This window comes from Mustela nigripes, chromosome 6 (genome assembly GCF_022355385.1).
Source record: "Mustela nigripes isolate SB6536 chromosome 6, MUSNIG.SB6536, whole genome shotgun sequence".
NCBI lineage: Eukaryota > Metazoa > Chordata > Mammalia > Carnivora > Mustelidae > Mustela > Mustela nigripes.
This window is the reverse complement of record NC_081562.1, coordinates 100,165,911-100,193,482: the sequence shown is the minus strand read 5'-3', so window position 1 is coordinate 100,193,482 and position 27,572 is coordinate 100,165,911. Positions and strand designations below refer to the sequence as shown.

At 52.3% G+C, this 27,572-nt stretch overlaps 2 protein-coding genes across 2 annotated transcripts; both read left to right on the top strand.

Annotated features, from left to right (window-relative positions):
• Nucleotides 1-743: 743 nt before the first annotated feature.
• CLSTN3 (calsyntenin 3) lies at nucleotides 744-27,522 on the top strand. The gene is made up of 18 exons (XM_059403648.1): nucleotides 744-1,104; nucleotides 3,502-3,624; nucleotides 4,068-4,263; nucleotides 5,885-6,093; nucleotides 6,369-6,518; nucleotides 6,748-6,933; nucleotides 7,363-7,644; nucleotides 8,449-8,561; nucleotides 11,097-11,259; nucleotides 11,871-11,927; nucleotides 12,622-12,779; nucleotides 12,917-13,065; nucleotides 17,734-17,960; nucleotides 18,262-18,432; nucleotides 19,263-19,408; nucleotides 19,642-19,777; nucleotides 26,197-26,399; nucleotides 26,626-27,522. The coding sequence occupies exons 1-18, from the start codon at nucleotides 1,041-1,043 to the stop codon at nucleotides 26,764-26,766; spliced, it is 2,874 nt and encodes a 957-aa protein (XP_059259631.1). The 5' UTR covers nucleotides 744-1,040; the 3' UTR covers nucleotides 26,767-27,522.
• Nucleotides 22,060-26,172, top strand: LOC132019891 (uncharacterized). The gene has a single exon (XM_059403649.1). The coding sequence runs from the start codon at nucleotides 24,882-24,884 to the stop codon at nucleotides 25,617-25,619; it is 738 nt and encodes a 245-aa protein (XP_059259632.1). The 5' UTR covers nucleotides 22,060-24,881; the 3' UTR covers nucleotides 25,620-26,172.
• Nucleotides 27,523-27,572: the final 50 nt, after the last annotated feature.

The following is a 27,572-nucleotide window of genomic DNA, read 5'->3' as shown; positions in this document are numbered from 1 at the left end:
TCTCTCTCTCTCTCTCTCTCAGACATACCAACTTCCCTGGCTTCAGAATCAGCTGGGTTGGTTCATCATAGTATAAGATGGGAAATTCCGGGAGAGGGAGGCAGGGAGCCTAGGCAGTGGAAAAAATCCCATCTAGGAGTGAATCGTCTGGACAGGTGTGTGTGTGTGTGTGTGTGTGTGTGTGTGTGTGTGTATACACACAAATCTCTCACTCTTCCTCCAGTCCCAGAACACTTTCCACCTCCCTGCTGACCATCCCATGGCTTTCTGGGGCTGGGAACGGAAATGCTAGGATCTCTTGGGTTCAGGCTGTGGGTGTTGCTTCTAGGCTCCCAGGAGGCACGCAGCAGGGACCTGCTGATGGGCTGAGCTGTGAAAAGAGGTTAACGCAGAGTTGGTTGTGGTGGTGGTGGTGGAGAGGTGACGTGATACTGCCCCTCCTCGCCTCCGTCAGGTCTCCGTTGACGTCTCCATTTCCCACCCCCGGGGCTTATAGAGCTTCTCTATTTTCCTGATGCCCCCTTTATTTCCCACCCCCTCTACGGTTTTCCAGCTTCCGCCCCTGCCCCCGCAGTTTCCTTGCTCCCCCAAACTGCAGTCTAGGGAAAAAGCCCTACCACAGTCTCCCGCCCCTGCTCCCCAGTCCCATTGGTTGCCTCCCCCCCCTGCAGCACCTGGCCCCCCCCAGCCACCCGATTGGCCAGCGGCCCCATCAGTCCTCGCCTGGCCGTGCTGACGTCATCCTGCAGTAGCGGGGATGGGGTGGGAATGAGGGAGAGAGTGAGGACGCCCGGCTCGAGAGCGAACGGGAAGCCTCTGCAAGTCCCCCATCTCAGCCACACAGGTTGGGGTCTGTCTAGGTCTGCTCTATGGACTAGTGTGGGCGGCAGGCTCTTTTCTGTCCCTGCCTTGCGGCCCGCTGTCTTCCCTCCCCTCCTTGGAGAGCCTCTGCATCCCTCCCCCAAGGTGGAATCAGCCGGCTGCAGGCTCCTGGGGGCGAGCGATCGCCTGGCCCTGCCCTGCCCTGCCCACACCACACCATGACCCTCTTGCTGTTGCCCCTCTTGCTGGCCACCCTGCTCCCCTCCAGCTCCTGTAACAAAGGTGAGTGAGGTGGGGGAAGGGGGCACTGAAAGAGGGTTATCCGGCAGAGCCATGTGGGGGTAGGGGTGAGCAGGGGCTGTAGAGCTCTCTGGCAAATGACAGGTGTGGGTTCTTCGGAACATTCCCCTTCCCATCCGTTTTCTGAGAGCTGCCCCTTCTCTCCCTCACATCCGCTTCTCCACATCCTCCTCTCTGGGCTGTTTCTCCCCATGTGCTTCGCTGGCTCCCATTTGGTCATTTCCATCCTGGGGTCTCCGTCTCCCCCTCCTTCAATTTCTGCCTGCGGGAGATATCTCAGGTCAGAAGGACTTGCCCCGAAGGGTGAGACACATCTCTGGATGGTTCTCCGTGTTCACTGGGGTGTGCCCGCACTCAGGGTGTGTGACAGAGCCATCTGGTTCATCTCCATCCCATCCTGGGGAGAAACAGTTCCTTGCAGCTCAGCGATTTGGAGCATGTATGTTTTGGCGTGTTGCTCCGGATCCGTACCCTGCATACAGCTGGGCTGAGGGTTACCAGAGCTGCCCTCTCTGGCAGACAGCAGAGAAATTCAGCTGGGTGAGGCCATCAGAGGGACGAAGGCGGAGGAGGGCAGGGAGAGAGGGGTTGGGGGAAGAGGGCTCAGGTAGGTGGAGAATGGCAGGTAAGGGCAGAAGTGGGTGTGGGGGGGGCGCTTAATGAGTGGTGAGAGGGAAAGCTGAGAAGGAAGAGGGAGATGGGGCGTGGGAGGCGGTGAGACGGAGGGTAAAGAGAGTAAAGGTGGAGGCAAAAAAGAGAAGACTGAAAGGGGAGGCAAGAACAGGTGAGGAGAGGGGGAGGGGAAAGCCAAAGAAGGAAGGGCAGGGAGCCAGAAGTGAGTGAAGGAAATGAACACCAGGAGAGTCTGTGGCCCAGACAAGAGGAGCAGGGAGACCTGGGGGCGAGACCTGGGGAAGGGTGCCCAGCACGGCCTTGCTGCTCTGCAGGCCTTTCATCTTGTGGTTCCTCGCCTCAGTCTCTGACCTCAGCCCAGCTTCTTAGCCTCCTGCCACTTCCTGTGCTTGCTTTCTGAGCACCATCTTGTGGCTTTCTCCTCTGCCATTAGACAAGGGGGTTTTGGTGGTCATCTGTAAGAAAGGGGCAGGCATTCCGGTACCAGAAGGCTTTTCTGTGGTGTGGTTGGAGGAAAGAGTGGAAATCAGCCTTTTTTATTCACCGCCACATACTGGGCATGTTTCCTTTTCGTGACTCAGTTTCCCTCTGATGATATGTCTTCCTCCACCCATGTACCACGGATAGACCGTCATGAATGTGCTTTGGGAGCCTCGTGGTTGGCATGGTGGGATTAGATAGAGCAAGCAGTGGCAGTTGGGTTGGCGGGGGTTAGAGGGGAAGGGAACACACTGTTCCTTCCCCGTAGCCCCTCACCAGGCTAGTGGGAGTTGGGTCCTGGGGAGTAGGAGATACGATTGAGCAAGCTGAGAGTGGCAGAAGATGGGGAAATCTAGAGGCTGAGTGGGTCCCACATCCCTCCTGGTTGGCTGGTGGTTGAAGGGAAGAGGGGTGGGGTAGGCAAGAAGTAAAATGAAGCCATGAGTCTGTATAGGAAGTGGGGTTCAGGGAGTGTGGGGTTGGGGGAGGACACAGAGTTGTGCTGGCTATGAGTGTGCTGCCTTGTGTGTAGGGATGAAAAGCGGGGAGGGGATCTGTCCTGTTTCTAGGCCAGCTCAATAATCCCTTAGGATGTTGGCTGTGCTGGGTCCAGTCATTTGGCATCGATTCCCCTGCTCCATCCCTGCCCCTCTCTGTCCCCCTCCTTCTGTCCTATATTTCCCCTTCTCTTAGGTTGAATGGACTTAGGTTGGGGCTTGGCTGGGAGAAGTGCAGAGTGGAGGGATCAGGACTGAAATGGGATGATGGTGGCCACGGAGAGCGTAAACACTCATGATCTCAGGAAACATCTAGATCTTTTTCTAATCACAACTCTGCCCTTAATCTCTGCCTTCCTGTTCATGGGGCATTTTGATGGCTCACCACCTCTCCCTGAATCTCCAGTCTCCACTCTGTAGCACTTGAAATCGCTAAAGAAAATTCTCCACCCTCTGACCACGTTTCCCAGGGGAGATAGTAGTCCCCCACCTCCCCCAGGGCAGGCCGTTGCCACGGAAACTACCTATCCTGCAACAGACACATACTTGTCTCTCACAGACACTCTGACTCCTTTAATGCTGATTTCTTGTCCTCAGCCCTTCCTTCTGCAGGTGCTTCTGCAGCGGGTGGAAAGGGTGATAATGCTGGAGTGTGTCTGGTTGCGTGGGGGTGGAGGGCTCAGCTCACAGGTGTAAGTGTGTCTGGCTTGCGTGGGAGTGGAGGGTCAGCTCACAGGTGCTTTCTGTCCTCATCCTGGGTGGGAGTCAGCCAACAAGCACAAGCCATGGATCGAGGCAGAATACCAAGGCATCGTCATGGAGAATGACAACACGGTCCTGCTGAACCCACCACTCTTTGCCTTGGACAAGGATGCCCCCTTGCGCTATGCAGGTGATTGGGGTTGGGGGATGGCAAGGCGGGTAGGGCAGAGAAAAATGGTTGGGAAGGCAGAGGGCAAGGTAGGAGAGGGAAGGAAGTCCCTGGAGGGAGAGCAGTGGAAGCGGGGAAGAGGCCTTGGCAAAGTGGTAGCAGTAGGCTTAAGGATGGTGGCTGAGTAAAGGGAGCCAGAGAGAAGGAGGAGGGAAGGCAGGGGTTAAGCACACTAAGATTTTGTCAGATATCAGACCCAGTAGCTCTGAGAGGTTGCAGCTCAGGGGAAGCTGGTGTTGGAGCTGTATGTCTGATGATTAACACTTTCACATGTACAAGAGAAGGGCTGGGGTTTGGAGGGAGAGGTGAAGCCAAACCCAGTGCAGGGAGGTTGAGGCTGGGAAGAAGATTCTGGAAGTGGCGAAGGAGAAAGAGCCTCATCTTCCCTCCCCACCCTGGGCCAGGTGAGATCTGTGGCTTCCGGCTCCATGGGTCCGGGGTGCCCTTTGAGGCCGTGATTCTGGACAAAGCAACTGGAGAAGGGCTGATCCGGGCCAAGGAGCCAGTGGACTGTGAGGCCCAGAAGGAGCACACCTTCACCATCCAGGCCTATGACTGCGGCGAGGGCCCAGACGGGGCCAACACCAAGAAGTCCCACAAGTGAGGAAGCCCTGTCTCCTGCTCCCTGCTGCTGGGCCCCCCTCTCTTCTCCCAAGCCCCTCACTGTCCTCTGCCCATGCTCTCATTGATACCCCTGTCTGTTCATCGGCCGGGGACAGGGGCCATGTCCTCCAGGAGCCCTCACTCAAGGTGACAGAAACATGTAGTAGACTCATGCGATCTAATTCTGCTTCTGCCTCTTAAGACCTTGGGCGACTTACTTAGCTCTTCTGGATCTGCTTTTACTTCTCTGTAAAATGGGGAACATGATGATTCCTATTTCCCTAGTTGCTGTGAAGGGTAAAGGAGATGGTTTATGTAAAAAGCATGTAACAGCGCTGATACATGAGAAAGGCTCAGCACATGGGAAGTATGATGATGAGGAGGGTAAGGAGAAGGACGATAAGCACCTTGGCCCACATCCTGATTCCTTCCACCTGCCCCACCATATACTCACACACATGGGAAACTCATGCATAGTGCTAGGCGAGGGTGGGCAGGAGAGGGCTCCGGCATGAATGAAGCTGGGGCCTGAGAATCCTATGACTGTGCCTGGCTAACTTCTCATCTGAGAATGGGGAAAAGATCAGTAGTCAGGGTTCCTGGGCCGCTAAGAGGCATTGGTGATAAAGGGCTTCTTGGCATTCAGTTTCCCATTTGGAGATAAGGACCCTGCCTCTGAGACCTGGGCACCTAGATCTCGGCAAGGGGCAGGGCTCAGCATGAAAGGCAGAGGGCTGCTCGCCCCATAGGGCCCAGGTTGCGGGGAGGCACACTGGACATGCACATTGCATGCGGAGACACAGAAGGCAGCGCTCATATCAGATGATGTATGGTTTTTATGTAAATACCACTTCCCTTTTCCTGGTTGGTCTTAAAGATTTTATTTTATTTTAATTAATTAATATTTTTAAGGATTTATTTATTTATTTATTTAGAGAGAGAGAGCATGGGCGCACACAGCATGCGGCTGGGAGGGACAGAGGGAGAGGGAGAGAGAAACTCAGGCAGACTCCATGCTGAGTGGGACACCCAGTGTGGGGCTCGATCTCAGGACCCTGAGATCAGGACCTGAGCCCAAACCAAGAGTCAGCCACTCAATTGATGGCGCCATCTAGGTGCCGCATAAGGATTTTTATTTTTAAGGAATTTCTACTCCCAATGGGGGCTTGAACTCACAACCCTGAGGCCAAGAGTGGGTACTCCCCTGACTGAGCCAGCCAGGCACCCCATACCCTGGTTGGTCTTAACTTGGCTTTTATTCTGTGTCTTCCTTGATCATCCCATTGGATTTGATTATGTGGAGGAAAAACCAACTGGATATAAAATTCTGTTTTACCCTGTGTCTTGGCATCCAACCTATAGCATTCTGTACAGGAGTCCTCCAAGTCAGCTGCTGGTGTTCCCTGGTGTCCCCTTCCTTACCCCTTACATCAATCACCCCTTCCCTCATGGGGCCTGTAGTCCTGGGGGGTGGGATGGGCATGCCCGTGGCCCTAGGCTCAGGGCACACTGGTTCCTGCCAGCTCTGACTCCAGTCTGCATTCCTACTTGTGCCTCTCTTCGCATTTCGAGGCTGGCTGACTCTTCCCTGTCCCTCCGCCTGCTCTGGTACCCGCAGGGCGACGGTGCATGTGCGGGTCAACGACGTCAATGAGTTTGCCCCCGTGTTTGTGGAGCGGCTGTACCGGGCTGCCGTAACCGAGGGGAAGCTTTATGACCGCATCCTGAGGGTGGAAGCCATTGATGGTGACTGCTCCCCTCAGTACAGCCAGATCTGCTACTATGAGATCCTCACCCCCAACACCCCCTTCCTCATCGACAATGATGGTGAGTCCATCCCCTGCCGCCCCAGCTGCCCTGCCCGGTATACCCCACATCCATCAGCACGCCCTGGCACTGAGCTCTCCACTTGTGCCCCTCAGATCCTCATTCCAGAACCTCTTTCCTAGTGTAAGGTCCTTTCCCCCCCAGACACCCCCTTCCCAGCTTCCTGCTGCCTAATTCACCCGCTGCCCAGTTGACTCGTGAACCCTCACCTTGCCTCCCTAGGCTTTCCTCTAGTGTTCCTTACCCTCTTTGTCTTCCCCTCACACCCATCCCAGGAAACATTGAGAACACGGAGAAGCTGCAGTACAGTGGCGAGAGGCTCTACAAGTTCACGGTGACGGCTTATGACTGCGGGAAGAAGCGGGCCGCAGATGATGCCGAGGTGGAGATTCAGGTGAAGCCTACCTGTAAACCAAGCTGGCAAGGTGAGGAGCTCCGCTCTGAGGCTCTCCTTGTGAATCCTCTTCCCCTCGGTCTCCCTTCTTGTCCTTTCCACAGTCAGAGGGCTAGCTTAGGAGCCAGGGGAGAGATATTTAGGGCAGGCTTGCAGCTGTCTATCCAAGAGCGTCAGGGGACACGACAAGGGCAGAATGGATAAGAGGGGCTGCCTTCCTCGCCTCTCTCTCCACTTCCCTCTCCCTTTCCCCTATGCAGGCTGGAACAAAAGGATTGAATATGCACCAGGGGCAGGGAGCTTGGCTTTGTTCCCTGGCATCCGCCTGGAGACCTGTGATGAACCTCTCTGGAATATTCAGGCGACCATAGAGCTACAGACCAGCCACGTGGCCAAGGGCTGTGACCGAGACAACTACTCAGAGCGGGCCCTGCGGAAACTCTGTGGTGGGTGTGCCCTCCCCCTTTCAAGACCTCTCCCCGACCCTCCTCTGCCTCCTTCCTAAGACTCTTGCCTTACTCCTTCCCTTGCCCACCCGCAGGGGTAGCTATCTGCAGAGGTTATAGCATATGGTTAACTCTGTGGCCTCCAAAGCAAATCAATATGTCGTTTGCAAAGACGTGTGATTCTAGCACAAGACCATCACCAGGTCCTTTGTGGAGCAATGGTAGGGAGAGAGGAAGAGGTGCAGAATGAATTGGAGAGCCATTCCTAGAAGAGGGGTCCACCCTCTGGGGTCTTTGAAAGGCCAGAAGAGGCCATGGAACTTGCTGGGAGCTCTCTCTCTCCTTCTGTCCCTGTTGCCCTGGCTGCTTTCTGTCTCCCCATTTGCTACCTTTCAGCTCTGACACTTGTGCCTTCTGGGGCTTCTGCAGGTGCTGCCCCTGGGGAGGTAGATCTGCTGCCCATGCCTGGCCCCAATGCGAACTGGACGGCGGGACTCTCGGTACACTACAGCCAGGACAGCAGTCTTATCTACTGGTTCAATGGCACCCAAGCTGTGCAGGTGCCCCTGGGTGGCACGGCTGGGCTAGGCTCTGGACCCCAGGACAGCCTCAGTGACCATTTTACTCTGTCCTTTTGGATGAAACATGGTGTCACTCCCAACAAGGGCAAAAAGGAAGAGGAAACCATCGTGTGTAACACTGTCCAGAATGGTGAGCCTTCCCCAGGGCACTGGTCTGAGAGTGAGGAAACTGGCTTCTTATCCTGCCTCTGTCACTGCCCAGTTTGTGGCTGTGGACAGGTCACTTCCTCTCTCTTCCTCTGCAACTTGGCAGTGCTAGGTTTGACGATCCCTGATATTGGGTGGCTTACTGCCTGCGTAACTAGTTGAGACCCTACTGCTCTCCAAGTGCCATAGAACTACTCGCTGCCCTTCTCACCTGCAATCACTGAGTCTCCCTGTCTCCCACCATGTGGTAGGCTGTCCCCTAGTCTACTCCCATTGAGCCTGTCCACTGCAATGGAAAAGCTTGGATAGTGGTGTACCCCATTCTTTTGCTCCCACCACCATCCTGTCCTCCTCTTAGAAGGGCTAGCCGGCTCATCTCCACATTTCCCTCTTCCCTCAGCTGCAGTGGCACAGTCAGTCCCTCTCGGCTCCATCTTGTCCTGACCTTTTATTTCTGCTACTTCTCTAAGCTCACTTCTCTTGACCTGAAAAGGGTTGTCACACACGGAGTTTGCATCAACCAAAGGACCTATAGAAATCTGGGTGGGAGCAGGCTGGCCAGTGTTCCACCTTGGCCAATCAGAATGCTTGAGAAGCCTTAGTGATCCATTGGATTGGATTCTGTGTGTGTGTGTCAGAGGGGGAGAAAGAGAGAAGACTTCAGGGAATACAGGAGGGAGAGCGCCTGAGAGAGTGATGAGAATCCTGTGTCCTCTCCCTCTGGGGCTTTGAAACTGTTCTTGCCTCAGGCCCTGTGTTTGACCCTGTCTCCATCCTCTCCCCTCAGAGGATGGCTTCTCTCACTACTCACTGACCGTCCATGGCTGTAGAATTGCCTTCCTCTATTGGCCTCTGCTTGAGAGTGCCCGCCCAGTCAAGTTCCTCTGGAAGCTGGAGCAGGTGAGGCCAGTGCCAGGTTCCTGGGAGAGTTGGGTGGGTGTATCTTACTTCCAGGGAAGGAGGGTCCTGGGGCAGGGGTTGGCATTTTCTGGGTTGCCCTGTGCTCTCTTCATGCTGCATTTTCAGTTCCTGACCATTCTACCCCCAGGTTCTCTTGTTCTCCTTTTCCAAGGCTTGTCTCCTGCAGAAAGCACTCGGGATTAAAAGGAAATTGGGAACACATTACTACTAACATAATACCCAACCAAACACCTTTTCTCCCTTGTTCTATTTCATCCTTTTCTTACCTAGAACCTTCACAATACATATCCCTGACTCTCAAGCAGTTAGCATGTTGTAAGCCAGAAAGTAAGTAATTCTGGGGTATGCAGATTGGGTTTGAATCTGGCCAGGGCAGCTCACTAGCCATGAAATCTTCCTTGGTATGTCTACATCTCAGTTTCTTGGCCTATGAAATGGGAATAATAGGAATTGTTGTTGCAGGATTGTTGCAGGATTAAAGATGTGATAGACTTTATAAGTCAGAAGGAATGTTAATCTTCATTACTATTCTCTGCGATTATGAAGGATAAATAAAAACAGGCAAAAAATGTGTAAAATCCTCTCTTCAGCTGACAGTTGCCATCGGTACTTAATTCATTCTCTAGGCTGACCATGAGAAACAGTGGAACTAATTTGAGTTCCCATCTCCTTTTTTTCTTGTAAGCCCCAGTGGAGCACTGAGTAAGCAAATAGCTGAAAGAAGGCAGGAAGTGGGAGAAAGAGAAGAGGAAAGGAAGGGTCTAGAAAATCCACAAATTGGATAATTGAGGGCTGTCTACAAAGGCTTTCGCTTTCTGTGGCACTCTTTGAAAGAGACAGTCCGCCATTTGCTGCTCCTTGATCTTGCCCCCTTGTTGCTAATATTAGTAACATGACTCTGCTTCTCTTTTCTCTTTCCTTATTTATTCAACAAATATTTGTTAAATATCAATTAAGGCTCTATCATTCTGCTTCGTTCTGGGGATACAATGGAGTATGAGATAGAACAAAATCTTTGCCTTCTTTGAGCTTACATTTTAGTTGGAGAGGTAGATTTTTGAAAAGTAAGAAGTCATATACAAATGGTAAATTGTAATACATTTTCTGAAAGAAAGGGACTTTCTGAAAGCAGGGGACTGAAGTAGAGAATGGGGGAAAGGCAAAGAGAGGGGAATTTACTTTAGATCAGATGTTCAGGGAAGACCTGATTGAGGTGAAATTTAAGTTTTGCTCTAAAGGATGAGAAATGGGTGAGAAGAAAGTGCTTTAGGCAGGCAGAAGAACTGATGCAAAGGCCCTGAGGCAGGAAAGCACTCAGCATGTTCCACGCATGGCAAGAAGGCCACTGGGGTTAGAATACAGTGAACAAGGGGGAAAGACTGGACATGAGGTTGGAGAGATGAGCAGTGATCAGATTGTACAGTGGACTTTGACAGTTGGGGTTTGTTTAGATATTGTCCTGTGAGAGGCAGGAAGCCTTTTGAAGGGTCTGAAGCAGGGAGGTGATCTGATCAGATTTACGTTTTAAGATGGTACCCTTGGCAACTATGGGAGGAATGTATTGAAGACACATAAAAGTGGAAGGATCCAGATAAGGCTGTGGCCACAGTAAAGGTTGAGGACTTGACTAATGTGTGGCAGTGTAGAGAACTGCACAGAAATTTAGAGCTTTTAGCTCTGTTTGGACCTAGGATCAACAGCGCCGCTGATGGATTGGGTGTGGAAGCAAGGGAAAGAGAAGGATCAAAGCTATCCTGCAGGTCATCCATTTGAGAAACTAGATGGACTGTGGAGTGTTTATGCTGTCTCAGGGAGGAGTGAGGGGACTGGGGAAGGGTGTGGACTTCCATCTTGCACGTGTTAAATCTGAGAGACCTGTGAGACATCAAGTGGAAAGCCCGGCATTCACAGGAGAGCTCTGGGCTGGAGATGTAGATTCTGGAGTGATCGGTATAACTATGGTATCTGAGCCCATGGGAAACAGTTACTTCCTAGTAACTCCTAGGAAGAGCATGTAGAAAGAAAAGGGAGAAGAGTCTAGGTTGAATCTTAAGACATTCCAGCACTTAGAGGCTGATAAGGCAGAGAACTCTCTACCCTTGATTCCTTCATCTTGACTGACCTTAGGAGAAACTTCCAAGGGGAGCCTCTTTGTTTTACTGTTGGGTTACAAGCTTCCCTAGACCTTCCAGTGCATGCATGCATACATACATACATTTTTGGGGAAAAATTTATTCACAAAATAGTGTGGTCCTCCTCTTAGGAATGTTTATAACGTTAGAGATTTGCCTGAAGAATGGAATTTTAGATACTTACTTGGTTGGTGCTGATAGATTTTGGGTAGGGATGTTATTTCTGGAACTGGCTAGGCAGCAATTCACTAGTAAGCCTTGCTGATAGAGCGGGGAATGTGAGGGACTCTACCCTGTTTCCCAGGAGAAGGGGCAGTACGTTGTATTGGTTCCCTGAAGATAATAACTGAGGGTTCTTGCCCTTATGCTGCCCTCCCCCTAGGTCTGTGATGATGAGTGGCACCACTATGCTTTGAATCTGGAGTTCCCCACAGTCACACTTTATGCCGATGGCATCTCATTTGACCCTGCCCTCATCCATGACAATGGTCTCATCCACCCACCCCGAAGAGAACCCGCTCTAATGATTGGGGCCTGCTGGACTGGTAAGTCCCCTCGACCTTCTCAGTGAAGACACTGACGGTTGGAGCCTCTAATGGCTTAGAATTATTGGTGAAGGAGCAAGGGCAGCTTGACTTGCAGTTGGGCAGGATGATTCAGAGAGATCTCCAGGGGAGGAGGCCACGAACCCCCTGAATCCCCTCTCCCCAATCTGTAACCTATTCAACTAGTCATCACCTCAGGCAGCACTGGAATCTCTGTTTGTGTAACTTTGGGCAGTGCCCATGTTGTTTCATCAAAGGGATGACTTCTGCGGTACATTCCCTTGCTGGAGGTCAGTAATAATTAAGAGAGTCACCAGTTTTCCTTAAAATATTTCTTTCATTCTTTTTTTTTTTTCCTTATAGGAGCATGTGCGTGCGTGTGTGTGTGTGTGTGTGTGTGTGTGTGTGTGTGTCTTACCAGAGACCTCGTGTTTTCTCAGCAACATACTTAGGGGTTGGTCTCTAGTGGAGGCGGGAGAGATTAGATGTAACATCGGTGGACAGGTTGCCAGTCCTATGCAGACGGGGACAGAGCAGGGAAGACCTCTTCTTCCTCACTGCCAATCTGTCTCCACAACCCTAAACTCATTGCCACTTTGTTTTTCCTCCAGAGGAAAAGAACAAAGAGAAGGAAAAGGGAGGAGACAACAGTACAGACATCACACAAGGTACTCTGTGATTAAGAACTGGAGACCAGAGAGTTCTCACTTTAACTTTCTGTGCTGTGCTTCTAATTTCATCCCAACCCTAAATCCCAGTCAGCCTCATAGTTACTACTGCCCAGGCCTCCAGGGGGCAGGGCCTGCACCAACTACTGCAAGGCAGGGCTCCCTTGGTGAGGTAAGGCCAGATGGAGCTTGGTGGCATCCTGGGTGTCCCTTCCTGCCCACAGAAGGAAGTGGAGGAGTTCTCTTGCTGGCTTTCCACATAGTGTATCAGACTGTGGGAGGCAGGAGGAGGTCCCAGGCAGGGAGATCTGGGCAACTGTGAAGCTCCACACGTCCCCCAGGGTCCTCTTGCATGCTCTATGACCATACCCTCTCACCTTCTCTGCCTTTTCCTCCACTGGCTCCTCTTTCCTCCTTTTGGTTCCACTCCTGTCCTTCCCTTTCTGCCTCTCCTGGGAGCTTTTCTCATGTCTGTGGCTTCTGTTTTTCCCCCTTCTCCTTCTCCTCTCCTCTCGGTCTTTCTTTCTCCGGTTTCCCAGCCTCACTTCCTGGTCTCTAATTTTCATTTCCATATTTCTTCTTCTCATGCTCTTCCTCCAGCCTTCTGCCCTTCCTCTCTGCCCCCTTTCCTGCTCCAGCCACCTCTCCCCTCACCCACTCTCACCTCCCGTCCGCCCCTGTGTTCCTGCCCTAGGAGACCCCTTGCCGATCCACCACTACTTCCACGGCTACCTGGCTGGTTTCAGCGTGCGCTCAGGCCGCCTGGAGAGCCGCGAGGTCATCGAGTGCCTCTATGCATGCCGGGAGGGGCTGGACTATAGGGATTTCGAGAGCCTGGGCAAAGGCATGAAGGTATAGCCCCTTCCTCTAGCCCTGCCCTTCCAGGCATGCCCCCAGCCCCCGAGCCCTGCCCACCTCTACTCCTCTGTGCCCTTACTCTCCCACGGCCCGCCCGGTCCTGATCTCAGCTGTCTGTGTCTGGGGCCCAGGTCCACGTGAACCCCTCGCAGTCCCTGCTCACCCTGGAGGGGGATGATGTGGAGACCTTCAACCATGCCCTGCAGCACGTGGCTTACATGAACACTCTGCGCTTTGCCACGCCCGGCGTCAGGCCCCTGCGCCTCACCACTGCTGTCAAGTGAGTGTTGGGTGGGGAGGGCAAATCTCAGAGCAGAGTCAGACAGTGTCCAAACTCCTTGGCCTTCGAGGTCCCCCAGGGCTAGACACCCCTCCCTCACTGTATGGATGGGGAGAATGGGGCCCCCAGGTTCAACGTACCTACCTGCTCAGTTGACATAGCAATATTTGTGGAAGAGCCTGGACTACACTCAGAGTTAAACAACGGATTCATTACTCCTTCCGCCAAGCACCCTTCCAGGACTTTGGGGTTTTAATTTTCCCTATGCCTCTGTGCTGATATATAAAGTGGGACAGACAGGGTTCTGGATTGGGAGCTGGGAGATCTGACATTAATTCTGACTCAATACTAATCGCCTGGATGAACCTTGAGCAAATAGCTAGGGCTGTTTCACCTATTTTAGTCTTGATTCATCAAGTTCTTGCAAGGTCAAATAAGATGATCTAAATCTGGGTGTTGGCAACCTATGGCCCTGGGGCCAAATCTGGCCTACGGCCTGATTTTGTAAATAAAGTTTTATTAGAATACAGCCATCCTCATTCATTTGCATATTATTTCACACTAACTTGGCAGAGCTGAGTAATTGGGACAAAGTCCATACAGCCCAAAATGCCAAAAAATATTTACTGTCTGGCCCTTCACAGAAAGTTTGCCGACCTTTGAAATCTGAGTAAATAATTTTAATTCTTTAAAATAAAAATTGTACATTATTTCCAGTTTAAGTATAGTAGGTGTTTAAAATACAGATTGAGAGATAATGAAGGCATAATAGTTATGGACATAGAGTCTATTCACATTGAGCAAATGCTGTAAAGCAGGGATGGCAATAGAATCTAAGTCACAGAATTGTTACCAGAGCTAAACGATACAATCCAGATCAAACACCTGGCAGAGCGCCTATTCCACCAATGGGGGTGATTATATGCAAGCATTTTCATCCCCCCACAACCCTGAATGTTTGTGGGGCAGTTTTTTTTTTTTTTTTAAAGATATTATTTATTTATTCGACAGAGATCACAAGTAGGCAAAGAGGCAGGCGGGGCGGGGGAGGGGGCGGGGGGGGGGGGAAGCAGGCTCCCCGCTGAGCAGAGAGTCCTGATGGTGGGCCTTATCCCAGGAGCCTGGGATCATGAGCTGAGCCCAAGGCAGAGACTTTAACCCACTGAGCCACCACACGCCCCTGTGGGGCAGTTTTTAGGACATACTGCCATCTAGTAGGTGGATTACACAGTGCAGGAGTCAGGATTCCTGAACAAGCAGTCCCTTTTCCCCAGCTCTGCCTCAGTTTCTCCATAAGCGATACGAAGATAAACATCTCTGGCTTGTCCCTGTGCTGGGAAGGGTTGGTTGAAGAGAGGAGAGAGGAGAGAGCTCCGAGCCCTGCAGAGTGACTGGGCATGCTTATCAAGTCTCACAATTAGAGCTCTTGGAAGGCAGGGGCAGCAGCTTTTGGGAATTGTGCTGCAGGCCTGTGGTGTGGTCACAGTGTGAAGCTGAAGGCAGCAGGTAGGTGGAGTCACGAGGGCATAGACCAGAGCTGAGTGTTCTCTCCCCACCGCCCCCCACCCCTCCATGCTCCAGCTGGAACTCTAGTTGTTCAAGGGCAGTCATGTGGTTATATAAAGTTTAACTCACCCGAGATCAAGCATTTGGCTCATGCTCTTTGCTAGACTCAGGAGCCCTGATGGAAGGCAGGGCACTGTCCTCTGGCTCAGGGTGGGGCTCTGCAAGGGGAGGGTCCTGTAGTGGGAGGGGTTGACATCCTCTTGTGTTTGTGGACTCATCTGAATTCCTCCTACCTCTTTCGTGCATGCCGTGCCGTGCTCCGGGGAGAGGCTTATCCAAGGGCTGGGAACCTGACTTTGGTCTTTTAGTAGAGGGAAGGGGCCTTGTTTTCTGTAGGAGGTCGAGAAAGAGAGCTCACATTTTTGCATTTATGAGGCTACCATGGGGTAGAGGGATGTGTGTGTGTGTGTCTATGTGACTGTGTGTGTGTGTTCGTGCTCCTGTGAAAGAGGGAGAGGCGGGGGCCTAACACTACCTCCCTTTCTCTGATACATAGCCTCCCCCTAGTCCGTGTGGCTTCCCTGGGTTCTAGAGTTCAGTTCTTAGATCTCTGTCCATTTAGAGCTGGATATTTGCAACTGTTTGTACAATGCAGATTTTCCCTAAGGTTTTTTCCTCCTCTCTTTCTTGGAAAACCCATCTAGTTTGTGACATTAACCCCTGAATAAATGGCTACCACATCTTTTCGTCTAACTTTGTCCTTTTCCCTTAGCCCTTGACTCTGCCTATATCATGCTATAACCTCTCTCTACAAGTTCTGCCGGCCCCTCCAGCAGATGAGCTTGAAGGTGGAATAATGACCTCTGATCCCCAAACTAGGCCCTCTCCCTGAATTCTCTATTTCTGTGATGGTGTCTCCGCCTTTGCAGTCACTCAGGCTGCAGACCTCTGAGTCATCTCGGACTTCTCCCTGTCTGTCCTCCACGCCCCATCAGCTGGCCAGGTCACCCTGATGCTGCCTGTGCTGGGTGTCGGGGAATCTTTCTCCTTTTTTCCCATTCCTGCTGTTAAGACCCCAGCCCCGGCTCTGATTGTCTCTCACCTGCCCTATTGCCATAATCTCCTCAAGAGTTGACCCATCTCTAGTATTCTAATTTCAGGTCACCCTCTCCCGGAGGCTGGGTTAGTAGTGGTCACACATGAGAATTTTCATCCTCCTATTTCCCTGATATAGAAGATATCTATGGCCTCCTGTCAGCCAGTGCTCAGAAACTGCACTCAAAGCCCTCAACCATCTGACCCCAGCTTTCCTGCCACATGTTCTTCTATTCCCCTTGGTACACTCCTCACCATCCACTCGAGGGTCTACCCTCTTCCTGGTGAAGTCCTATCCTCCCTCCAAGGCAGCTCAGCTGCTACTTCTTTTGACTCTTCCTCCGTTCCCTTGCCAAATGCCCCAGTGCCGTCCTAGCCAGAAATCTCGTCTGCTTCTCTAAACTTAGGGGTTTTTGTTTGTTCGACTTCCATGATGGTGACGACGTTTGCCATTGCTTTGAGGTTGTGTGCCATGGCTGAGCTCTTGACCAGATCTTTAGTGCCTTCAGGTCAGGGCCGGCCCCCTGTTGCCCTTTGGGTCTCTTTGGATTGCTCACTACGAGGTGGGCATGTCTGTTGGAGTCCGAGCTTTCAGGGTCAGCTGATGTTTTCCAAGAGGCTCTGATCTGAGCCCCTTGGAATGACCATGCAGATTCTTAGGCCCCACTCCTTGTGGCGCAGGAATTCAGCAGGCTGTGGACACTGGTGACATCATGGGCTCTGAGTTCATCTGTCTGCTGGGGTTGCCCTTTTCCCTTCCCCTGTTGGCTCCCGCGGTCGAGCCAGGCACACTCAGTAGCGCTCCCTCACTTCGCACAAGCATATGGACCATTGGTCCTACTTCGAGTTACCAGCTCCCTTGTGAAGGCTGCTTGTTCAAGGGGTGCTTCTTTATAAACAAATTTGGTGAAAACCCAGACCCCAAATAGTGGGCTGTGGTTCAGTGAAAGGAGTGTGACCTTGGAATAAGAAGAGTACATTTAAGCCTTGGCTCTGACACTTATTTCTCGTGTGGCCAAGATGTTCGATCTTCTCTGGTTTCTTACCCTGAGTCCACTGTGTTGCAATAAGGTGAATGAAATAATGTGTAGAAATGCTTCAGAAACCAGTGAGTGTGATGAGAATGTGTGGTGTTATTCTTACTGATTGGCAAAGCATGGGGCTAGAGGTGACCCTGGGAACACCTTCCCGAGGAGCTGTCCTGTGGGTTGGTTGGCCTGGCCGAGTACTTTAGGAAGTCTCTCCTGGCACCGAGGTCAGTGAGGCTTCTTCATGGGGCCATGGATGCTGGTCTAAGATCGTCACATTAGCTCACCTACCAGAGTAGGTTTCTCTGATATTGAAGGGAATGGATGGAAGGCGCACCAAGGGAGGAGGATGTCCTTGGAGATGCTCCCTCACCATATCCCTCCCCTCCACTTTTGTTACTGAGTATTTCTTTAAAAAATTTTATTATTTTATTTGAGAGAGAGAGCGAGAGCACGCACGATCACGAGTGGGGTGAGGGGCAGAGGGAGAAGCAGACTCCCCGCCAAGCAAGGAGCCCAGCGTGGGGCTCGATCCCAGGACTCTGGGACCATGACTTGAGCTGAAGGCAAATGCTTAAACTACTGAGCCACCCAGGTGCCTCTGTTGAATATTTCTGGACATGTATCTGCCACATATTTTACTGAACACAGGTTTTAATTTAAATCTCCTGAGTAAAGCACTGTGTATGTGTAAACATTTTTGTAGGTTCAGCTTGTAGAATGAAGTTTGATAGATGTTCCGTAATCTTGGGTGAGGGCATTGATGATGGGCTCTTCCCTGCAGGTCGGGGTTGCCTGATCTGTCCCTGACCCTTCCCCACAGTGGCATCCTCCCAGGAAGGCTATCCTCCCTCCCGCTCTGCTATTGAGGGCTAGTGATGCTGTTGCATAGACACTGTCTCTCTCTCTTCCCTCACTCTCCCTGACATGGGGGACTCAGTTGTAGAGATGGAGGCCCAGAAGGATTGAAACAGAATATGGATCACAGGAGATGAGGTGTTGGGGTCACAAGCTGCCTCTCTCCCCTCTTGTCATACAGGTGCTTCAGTGAGGAATCCTGTGTCTCCATCCCCGAAGTGGAGGGCTATGTGGTGGTTCTTCAGCCTGACGCCCCCCAGATCTTGCTAAGTGGCACTGCTCATTTTGCCCGCCCGGCTGTGGACTTTGAGGGACCTGAGGGGATCCCTCTGTTCCCCGATCTTCAAATCACTTGCTCCATTTCTCACCAGGTGGAGACCAAAAAGGATGAGAGTTGGCAGGGCACAGGTAAGGATGACTCCAGGGAATGATGTCATCCCGAGAAGTAGCCCATGTCTGGAACCAGAGGGAGGGAAAAAATCTGGGGCTAGAAAATGTGAATGACTTCATCCTGTATTTTGCTTGCCAAGAACCATTTACTCGAGGACAGGGAGCCAGGAAGAGACCTGTGGGTGTGAGGAAGAAGGGGTAATGGCATTTTTGAACATGATGCTGACTGCTCTCGGGGGCTGAGCCCGGAAGGGGAGGAAGAATGGCCACGAGGTGGGCCTTTTGGCTGTGACTTATATGCTGACTCTCTCCCATCCAGTGACAGACACACGCATGTCAGATGAGATCGTGCACAACCTGGATGGCTGTGAGATTTCCCTGGTGGGGGATGACCTAGACCCTGAGCGGGAAAGCCTGCTCCTGGACATGGCATCCTTGCAGCAGCGAGGGCTGGAGCTCACCAACACATCCGCCTACCTCACCATTGCTGGTCAGTGGGGACTGAGAGCTTGTCTTCTTTTTCTGTGGGTGCCTTTCCCCATGATCAAGTCCAGAGGGTCCTTCTTCCAGGCCTAGGGACATGGCCAAGTGCTATCTTGCACCTTTCCAGCTTGGAAGCTCCTCTGGCTTCCAGACTGCCCCTGGAGGTACTGGTATGCTGGGGTTTGGGCTCCCACGTGATTCTCTTTCCCTGCTTCTCTCCACACCTTGGATCCCCTCTTTTCCTGGTTTCCCTCTCCTGTGGCTCAGTCTTCCCTGATGAGCTTCCGATCCTTCAGCTGTTCAGTCCTAGCTACCTTTTTTATGTCTTCCACCTCTCTGATCTCTTGTGCACACCAGAGCTTTAACTCCCGTGCTCACATCTTCATGAGTAGTAGCAATGACTTGGTAGCTTCGAAAGGAAGCCTGTTCCTCTCTGCAAGACTCCCCCTAAGGGAGGATGGGAGAAGATGGTCATAACTGGTTCCCTCCTATTTCTATCCCCTTCCAGAGCCTTGCCGAAGACTTCTGTATTTTCTACTCTCTCCGTTTCCCTCCTGCTTGCCTCTTCCCTCTGTCTTGCAGGGAGTCCTTATTGCCGTCTTTTCTGCCCTACCCAGAAGCCTCAGAGCTTTTGGAGAAGAGCAGGGCAGGAAATGGACCCCAGTCACTCTATCCTAGTCAGGCAGAGCCGGGGTGGGGACAGAGCGGGACATCTCTTGGGAGAACTCAAGTCATACCCTTGCGGAGGAGCTAGGATGGACCCAAGCTGTGGCTGTGTGTGCTGTCAGCTGGTCTGAGGGAGCGGGTCCTGCCCTGAGCTGCTTCCTCCTCCCGCAGGGGTGGAGAGCATCACAGTGTACGAAGAGATCCTGAGGCAGGCTCATTACCGGCTAAGACACGGAGCTGCCCTCTACTCCAGGAAATTCCGGCTGTCTTGCTCAGAAATGAACGGTCGTTACTCCAGCAACGAATTCATCGTGGAGGTATTGAGAGAGTCTCCTTCCCTCCGCAGCTCCCTGCCCTGCTGTCGAGGAGGAGCCTGGGTGTCATGGACTGAGGCCCAGAGGCAGTGGGATGGGAGTGGGCCTCGAAGCATGAAGGAGCCCCCCGGCAGTGGCGGAGAAGGAGATGTTGTGGGGCAGGCTTAGCAATGGGATCCAGAAAGTGGAATGGGGCAAGCAGAGAAGCCAGTGCCCACTGAACTCTCCCTCCCCAGGTCAACGTCCTGCATAGTATGAACCGAGTGGCACACCCCAGCCACATGCTCAGCTCCCAGCAGTTCCTGCACCGTGGTCACCAGCCTCCTCCTGAGATGGCCGGACATAGCTTGGCCAGCTCCCATCGAAACTCCAGTATGTAAGCCCGAGCCTGGCCAGGCAGGGTGGGGTGGTGGTGGGGAATGGGCTGGGCTCAGGCATCTTCTCCACCACTGGGAGGGGAGGAGGCTAGCGGAGCTACGGTTCTGTTCCCTGTGCTGCCTGACTTTACTGACCACTCCGTGGTCAGCTATCTTTCCACCAGGGAGACAATGAGCCTGCGTCATTCATGGCAGGGTTTGGAGGGGGGTCCTCTCATGCCCAGAACCATGAAGTCGGTGTGCGGTTTAGGTGCCTTTGTTGTTCCTGCTGCCTCCCCCCAGCAATGTCAAAGTAGCCTTGCACCTAGGGACCTTCTGTAGTGAAGCTATCAAGTATTTATGAAGCACCTACTGTGTACTAGCATGGTCTTAAAGTGCTATTAGGAACATAAAAGAATTATATGCTGGATACAGTTCTATCCTCAAGGAGAAGGTTGGTGCTATTACATGTATTATTATGTGCTATCTGGAAAGTCACAAGTCTTTCTAAACCAAAGTGTGCGGCTCAGCAAAGCACTAAATCTATATGGACAGCTGCCCTTCCAAATAATCTTGTTTCCTGGCTGTCATCCTTTACCAGTGAGGCAAAGTTTAATTACCAATTTAAGAGTTGCTTAATTGTAGACAAACTGGAAGCTACAAGGATAAAGATGAAAAACCAGCCATAATTCCATTGCAGAGAAGAAGTCATTGTTAATGTTCCAGTTTTTTTCCCTGCCCATTTTTTTTTCTTTTTACAAAGGTGAGATCAAACTATTTTATAACCTGGTATTTACACCTAATATAAAATGATTTTCTTCCACATTATTAAAAGCTGCAAAATGATTCTGATGATGTTGAAAATGTTTTTGGAATCCCTATTAGAATTGCTTTCAAAGCCAATTTATGTGATGCATTTATTTTATTTATTTATTTTTTAAAGATTTTATTTATTTATTTGACACAGAGAGAGAGATCACAAGTAGGCAGAGAGGTAGATGGAGAGAGAGGAGGAAGCAGGCTCCCCACTGAGCAGAGAGCCCGATGTGGGGCTCGATCCCAGGACCCTGAGATCATGACCTGAGCCGAAGGCAGAGGCTTAACCTACTGAGCCACCCAGGTGCCGCTGCATTTATTTTTATTTCTTCTTAGATACACTTTGCTTTTGACCCATTTCCGTTTTACCCAGTTTCATCAGACACTTTTGTCAGAGTTGCTCTAGATGTCATTTGAAGTTTTTAAGCATAAAACCTACTCTCAGAGGGCCCAGATTTGTCACTTCTGAAGAAAGTCAAAAGGTGTATCATGGACTCTGAAGGCAATTCCCTAAGGAATTCTGAAAATATTTCCTTGGAAGAAGTCCATGAACACCAAACATGACTTTGAAAGTTACAGAGCTCATAGCAATACATTTAGTAAGAATAGTGAACACATTGATGTGTACTAGGTGCCATGATCATGGACTTTTACACACATTAACTTTAGTCCTCACAAACAACAAATGAAATAAGTATTAGAGATATCCGCTTTAAAAAAGGCAAGGGAGGGGCACCTGGATGGCTCAATGGGTTAAGCCTCTGCTTTTGGCTTAGGTCATGATCTCTGGGTCCTGGGATCAAGCCCTGCATCTGGCTCTCTGCACAGCAGGGAGCCTGCTTCCCCCTCTTTCTCTGCTTGTCTTTCTGCTTGTGATCTTCTTCTCTATCAAATAAATAAATAATAATAATAATAAAGAGGCAATGGAATGGAAGCCCAGAGAGGTTAAGCACTTTATCCAAGATCACACAACTAGAGAGTGGTAAGAGCCAGGATTCAGATCCAGGCAGGAGGAATCCTGAGCCTGTGTAGCAACCATTGACTTCCATATTTTTTCCGGTTATGTTTGATGCTTTCTTGCTTTTTCCTTTTCCTTTCCTTTTCTTTTTTTTTCTCTTCTCTTTACTTTTCCCTTTCCTTCCTTCCTTCCTTCCTTCCTTCCTTCCTTCCTTCCTTCCTTCCCTCCCTTCTTCCCTTCTTTTCTCATTACTTTATAGTTTAATCCAATTTGGAGGAGCTCCAAGGACTTCCTAGGGATTTTTTTGACTGAGGCTAACTCCCTTGTACCCCCAGGGATTCTGTCTTGTTTCTCCCTTAAGTGATGGCCACCACGAGAGTCTCTTGTGTTTTCTTTCCCTGGGACTGGCTCCCTTCTTCCTTTCTCTTTCTGAAAACAACTGCAGGGGCCTCTCTAAGTGTTCTTACTCACTCTAACAAAACAATCGGAGGTAGGGGTGGAGGGAGAAGGGAAACAGGGTTGAAGAGGAAGCTTGATGCATAACCAAGTTGCAAAGGTTCCTAGAAACTTCACACAATCTTTAGAGACCTGTGAGCAAGCTAAACCCATTTTGGTTAAAAAAACCCTTGGGGCCAGCTTCTCCACCCCTCTCCCCCATTATGATCCCCTAGCTCTTTCTCCAGTTCTTTTCCTTGGGAATTTTCCCACTCAGCCTCGTCTGGGTTGGGTCCTGCTACTCAGTTTAGGCTCAGAGTAGATAAGGACTGGCATGGCTGCTGACTGGCTGAGATTCTCAATCCTCGTTTTCTGCGAGGAGGGAATCCTTTCGTAACCACCGCAGAACTTTGTGCCCTGAGCGACCAGCTGCCCCACACTGGCTGGCCTGGCAGGCCGTGTTTCTCACCCCTCATCCCCTGAAGCTGCCTGGGGGTGCTCCAGGGTGTGAGTGAAACCCAGCTTCCCTCTCCGCTCTTCGGAGCCGATGTCTAGGCCAACCACACTTCCTTCTGAGATTTCAATTGAGAGAGGCAGCTTGCTTTTGCTTTTCCCCTTATTTTGGCCTGAGTAGGATGCCCAGTTCATAGCTCACCTAAAGCATTGGTGACAGACATCTGAGTGTACCCGACTCTTCACGGTGTTCCTTCCCCTCACCTCCTGGCTGTCCCTGAACCCTTCCAGCTGCAAGTGTGGGGTTACGGAGTCATGGCTTTGCCATTTCCAGTTGCACTAGCCAGGGAGAAACCAAAGGAGACATAGTAGTGCCTTCCAGTGGCATGGGGGTTCATTTCTCTGAAGCTCCTAAAATCGGCGTGAATTGGGCCAGTCTGGGAAGGTTTTGGGGGGTAGGTAGAGTTTAAGTTTGGACCCTGAAGGGTAGAAGGGATTTTGGCTGGGCAGGAGAGAGAATGAGAATTTGAGAACTGGGGGCAGGCAGCAGGCTTGGGGTGTTCATGGTTAGGGAGAATAAGGTTGTCTCCGAAGGGTGAGGCCAGATGATGAAGACAATATTTATCTATTTTTCCCGGATTTTGATACACATCAGATTGGTTGGGAAGCTGTAAAAGTGCTTGGTGCCTAGGTTACCTTACGCCCCATACTAGTTAAATCAGAATGGAGGTGGGAGCGAGGCATCAGTGGGTTTTAAAAATCCCCAGGTGATTCCAATGTGCAGCAAGTTTGGGAACTGTTTCCCTGCTTTGTTTCCTACAAGTATCTGAAGCTTTGCAGGAAGACATGCAACGAAGTAGGGTAAGTGTAGGGACACTTGGGTGGCTCAGTCAGTTAAGTGTCCGACTCTTGATCTCAGTTCAGATCTTGATCTCAGGGTTGTGAGTTCAAACCCCACATTGGGCTCCACGCTGGACATGGGGCCTACATTAAAAAAAAAAAAAAAAAAAAGGAAATAAGGGAAGCATACAAAATGAACTAGGGAGTGAACTAAGGACAGTTCTGAAAGAAGAATAAGGTGCCGGGGGGAGTGCAGTCCATTCACAAAATACATACCCTGAGATGTATGTGGTTGCTAGAGTGGGCCAGGATTTGGTCTCTGAGCTTAAGCAAAAGGAAGCCTGAGCAGTTATGAAAGTCATATGATATAAGCTGACCAGTATCTCAAGGGAAGTTCTGGGACTGAGAGCAGAGAGAAGTTTCTACCAAGGATCTTCAGAAAGAGGGTACCAAGCGGGGCTGTGGACAGGGCTTTCAACAGTGTCCTAACAACCAACTGAAACCAGAAATTTCTCAAGGGCTGTTTGATAAAATAGCTCTTCCTGCTGGCTGTGTGGGTCATTCAAGGCCAGAATTAACTGCTTGGATCTAACGCAGCAAGGAAGGTTGATTGCACTTTTTATAAACTCTTGATTTTTGTCTGTCGCTAATTTAAAAATCCTGCCATCTCGCTGGCTTCCAGGCTCATTTAAAATTAATTAGCTCTACTTGTTTGCCTGCAGACACAGGGTCTGCATTTTGTCTTTCACGGGGCAATTTCTTATTCCTGGCAATCAACTTGTCGTTTTCTTCACCAGGCTTTGGGCTCAGAAGAACAAATGTATTTGATTAAGGCACAAACCAGAAACTTTGGCTTGTCATCATTGGGCGCCTAGAGCAACTTTGCCTGCGATGGCCTTCTCTCTGAGTTGGCGGAGCATTCTCTGCTCCTTCTGGAGCCTGGGCTTAGCCACAGGGGCCATCTCTTGGCAGGATTACTGCTCCTGGATCTTGCCCATTGATGTGGAGACCTGGCCTCCCAAGTCTCCCGTTTCCTGTAGATGGCCAGAAAAAGCACCCCTGTTCCCTTCTTCCCTCTTACCCCATCCGTAGGCAGTAGAGAAACACTGAGCTGGCCATCTCTGCCCTACAGCCAGTACCCAGGGAGCCTGCCTGCCCTGTTTAACAGGATCAGCTCTCATTGGCAAGTGGCCCCAAGTGAATTATGGGTCGGGTCAGAATGGGGACCAGCTTGGCAGAGGGCCATCAGGGTGGCCTCCCGGAGGTGTGAGGCTGGTGTGCCTGCTCAGGCAGGACATTCTCCACACTCCTGGCTGGCCCTGGAGCTCGTGGCAGTCTGCAAGTGCTGGTGGCTGGGAAGGAGGGGTTTTGCAACAGCTGGTGTGCGCGGCTCCTCTACCCTGTGCTTTGCGTTCTGCTTTGTCTCTCAACATGTGAGTCTTAAAGGCTGTGGGTAAATTTGGGACCGGGAGATCTATCTGCTGGCTGCCTGTGTGTATGGGACGCTTACGTGTAATCATCCTGTAGCCACGGGACAGTCCAGATTCTGGGCCTCACGGAGCCCTCTGCGGTGGGCTGGGCTTCTGGGCACACGGACGGTGAGCAGGGGGTGTGCGCCATGTGGGGTGCAGTTACTCAGCAGCCCATGCGGGCCCTTCGCCTGGGGACACGTGTGGGGGCTCGCCACCTTCACAGGCTGACTGAGGGGCTGTGGGCTCTCCTGCTGGGCCTCGTCCTGCCGCTCCGGGTGCTGCTCGTGTGTGTGCGGGAAGGGGTCAGGGCCGTGCTCTCGGCTGCTAGCTCTGTAGTGCTCACAGCCCGTGTCTGTACTGTTTACACCTGCCTTCAGGGGATGGCCTGGATTGCCCGGCTGGTGGGGGGCTCGGTGGCGCTGCACCTATGGCTTTGCTCTGTCCTGCTAGAGACCCTCAGATGCATCCCTTTGCTCCCACTGTGCGCGCAGGCTGCCAGGTGGCTGGTGCGCACGGGGGTGTGCGCCGGCAGAGTCCTGGCTCAGGTGCGGGGTGTGGCGGCTCTGGTCCAGCTGTGTGCCCATGCGCTCTTCCTGGGTGCGTGCTTGTGCCTCCACATCTGCTTTGCTGCCATCAGCTCTAAGGTCCGCGTGCGGGTGCACGCGCCTGTCCCCATCTCACTGCCCTTCAGGGTTCGTGCTCCCCTGAGCCTAGGCGTCAAAGGGAGGCTGCCTGGCCAGAGGCGCGACAGGGCCCAGGGGGAGGTGGGTATCCCTCAGGGGGAGATTTGGGAAGAGCAGGAGCCCCAGATGCCCAGAAGCCCTCAGCCCACAGGAAGAAGAGAGGTGTCACAGAGCAGGAGTGAGCTCAGTCCAGGTGGGTAAGTGAAGGGGCTGCTCTTTGCCCCTGGGACCTGTCCCTCAGCCTGGGGTGCTGCTTCTCCTCTTATGATGCAGGAGGACTTTCTCTCCTCTTGCACCACTGGGCATGTGTGGCTGCCTCTCTCCTTCCCCCACTGGGCACCAGGTACCTCTTCTCTAAGCTGAGTGTCTGAGTGGCCCGGGGAAGGCTCAGGCAGAATGACCTGGGTAGGCTCCAATCCCTGCCCTCTGTCTGCTGAGAATAGGGCTGCTCACGAGAGCATTGGGCTGGTAGCTCTCCTCCCTTGGCCTGTGTCCTGCTTTGGACACCTCCCTCCCTCTGTCTCTGTCCCTCTGGCCCCAGCAGCTCTTTGACCCCCTCTCCTCCCTATCTCCTGCTCTTCTCAGTAGGGCTCTATTTCTCCTCCAGCTTGCACAGCGGATTCCCACCTTCTGGGTCATCAGGTTTCCTGTCTTCTCTTACTCTAGGACTCCCTCTTCCCCCGGGTGCCCCCCCCCCACCACCATCGCCCACTCCCTTGCTGCACCAAGTCCCTGCGGGGTGCCCGGCCTGTGCCCTCACCGCATGCTTTCCCTGCAGTGGTCCCTAGCGCGGCAACTCTCATCATCGTGGTGTGTGTGGGCTTCCTGGTGCTCATGGTCGTCTTGGGCCTCGTGCGCATCCACTCTCTCCACCGCCGTGTCTCCGGGGCGGGCGGGCCTCCAGAGGTCTCCAGCGACCCCAAGGACCCTGACCTCTTCTGGGATGACTCAGCGCTCACCATTATTGTGAACCCCATGGAGGTGAGTGGCACTGGGAAGTGGGCAAGTCCACAGTCAGGAGGTGGCTGGAGCATCTGCATGGCCAGGCCCTGGGCAGAAAGCTCCAGGCTGAGCTGCCCTGGGTGAGAAGGAGGAAGGTGTAGAGGGGGTGGGGTAGAGGGCCCGAGAGAGTGCGATCCTTGCAGGAGAGGCTCCGGGCTATGTGCAGACCCCTGAGCTCCGTGCTCTCTGCTCCCACCTTGTCCAGTCCTACCAGAATCGGCAGGCCTGTGTGGCGGGGGCTGCCGGTGGCCAGCAGGAGGACGAGGACAGCAGTGACTCAGAGGCGGCGGACTCCCCCAGCAGCAATGAGAGACGCATCATTGAGACCCCTCCACACCGCTACTAAGGCTGCACCCCTCCCCGAACAGAGAATTCTGCCCCGGTGAGACGGAGACACCCCCAGAAAAGAAACAAGGACATTCTGAGAGAAGAGACCAAGAGGGAGAGAGCTCTTCAGAATGAGTCGTCCTTTAATCCCCAAATCCCAGTGGCCCCGCTGGGATCTGCCTCCTCTTGTGCCCCCAGCCCACCTCCCTCCTGTACCTCTGGGCTCCTGTTCCCCGGAAGACTCTGGCTGCCTTCTCTGCCCCCAAGACAGCGACGCCCTAGCTTGCCCAGGTCTCTGTCTCTCCCCTACCAACCATGCTCTGTATGGGGGGCTGGGGACGTCATTAGCAGCCAGGGGTGGGATCGAAGGGAACCCTTCCCTACTCTCCTGTCCATGGAGGCCTTCCTCCCTTGGGGCTCCCTCAGCTGGGCCTTTATGGCTTCTCTTCTGTTCCCTCCCCTCTCTGTCTTTCCACGTCACTCTGGGGACCACTGCTTCTTCATCTCGCCCACTCTCCTTCCTTCTCTGTCCTCTTTCCTCTCTTCCCCTTGCCTGAGGTCCTACAGCCCCTGCCCCTTCCTGTGCGACCCGGCCATGGCCAGGTTGTGGGGATGGCGGAGGGAGAGTGGTGGGGGGGCCCAGGTATTATATATAATGTATATTTTTTCATGTTGCTGTGAGCGCAGCCCCTGTGTTCCGTGTGCAGCTCACAGCCTTGTGTGTGTGTGCGTGGCATCGTCATGTCCTGGGGTGGGGGTAGGGAGATGGGTGTGGTGAGGGAGGGGATACACCCTAGGGTTTTCAAATAAAACAACCAGAAAAAG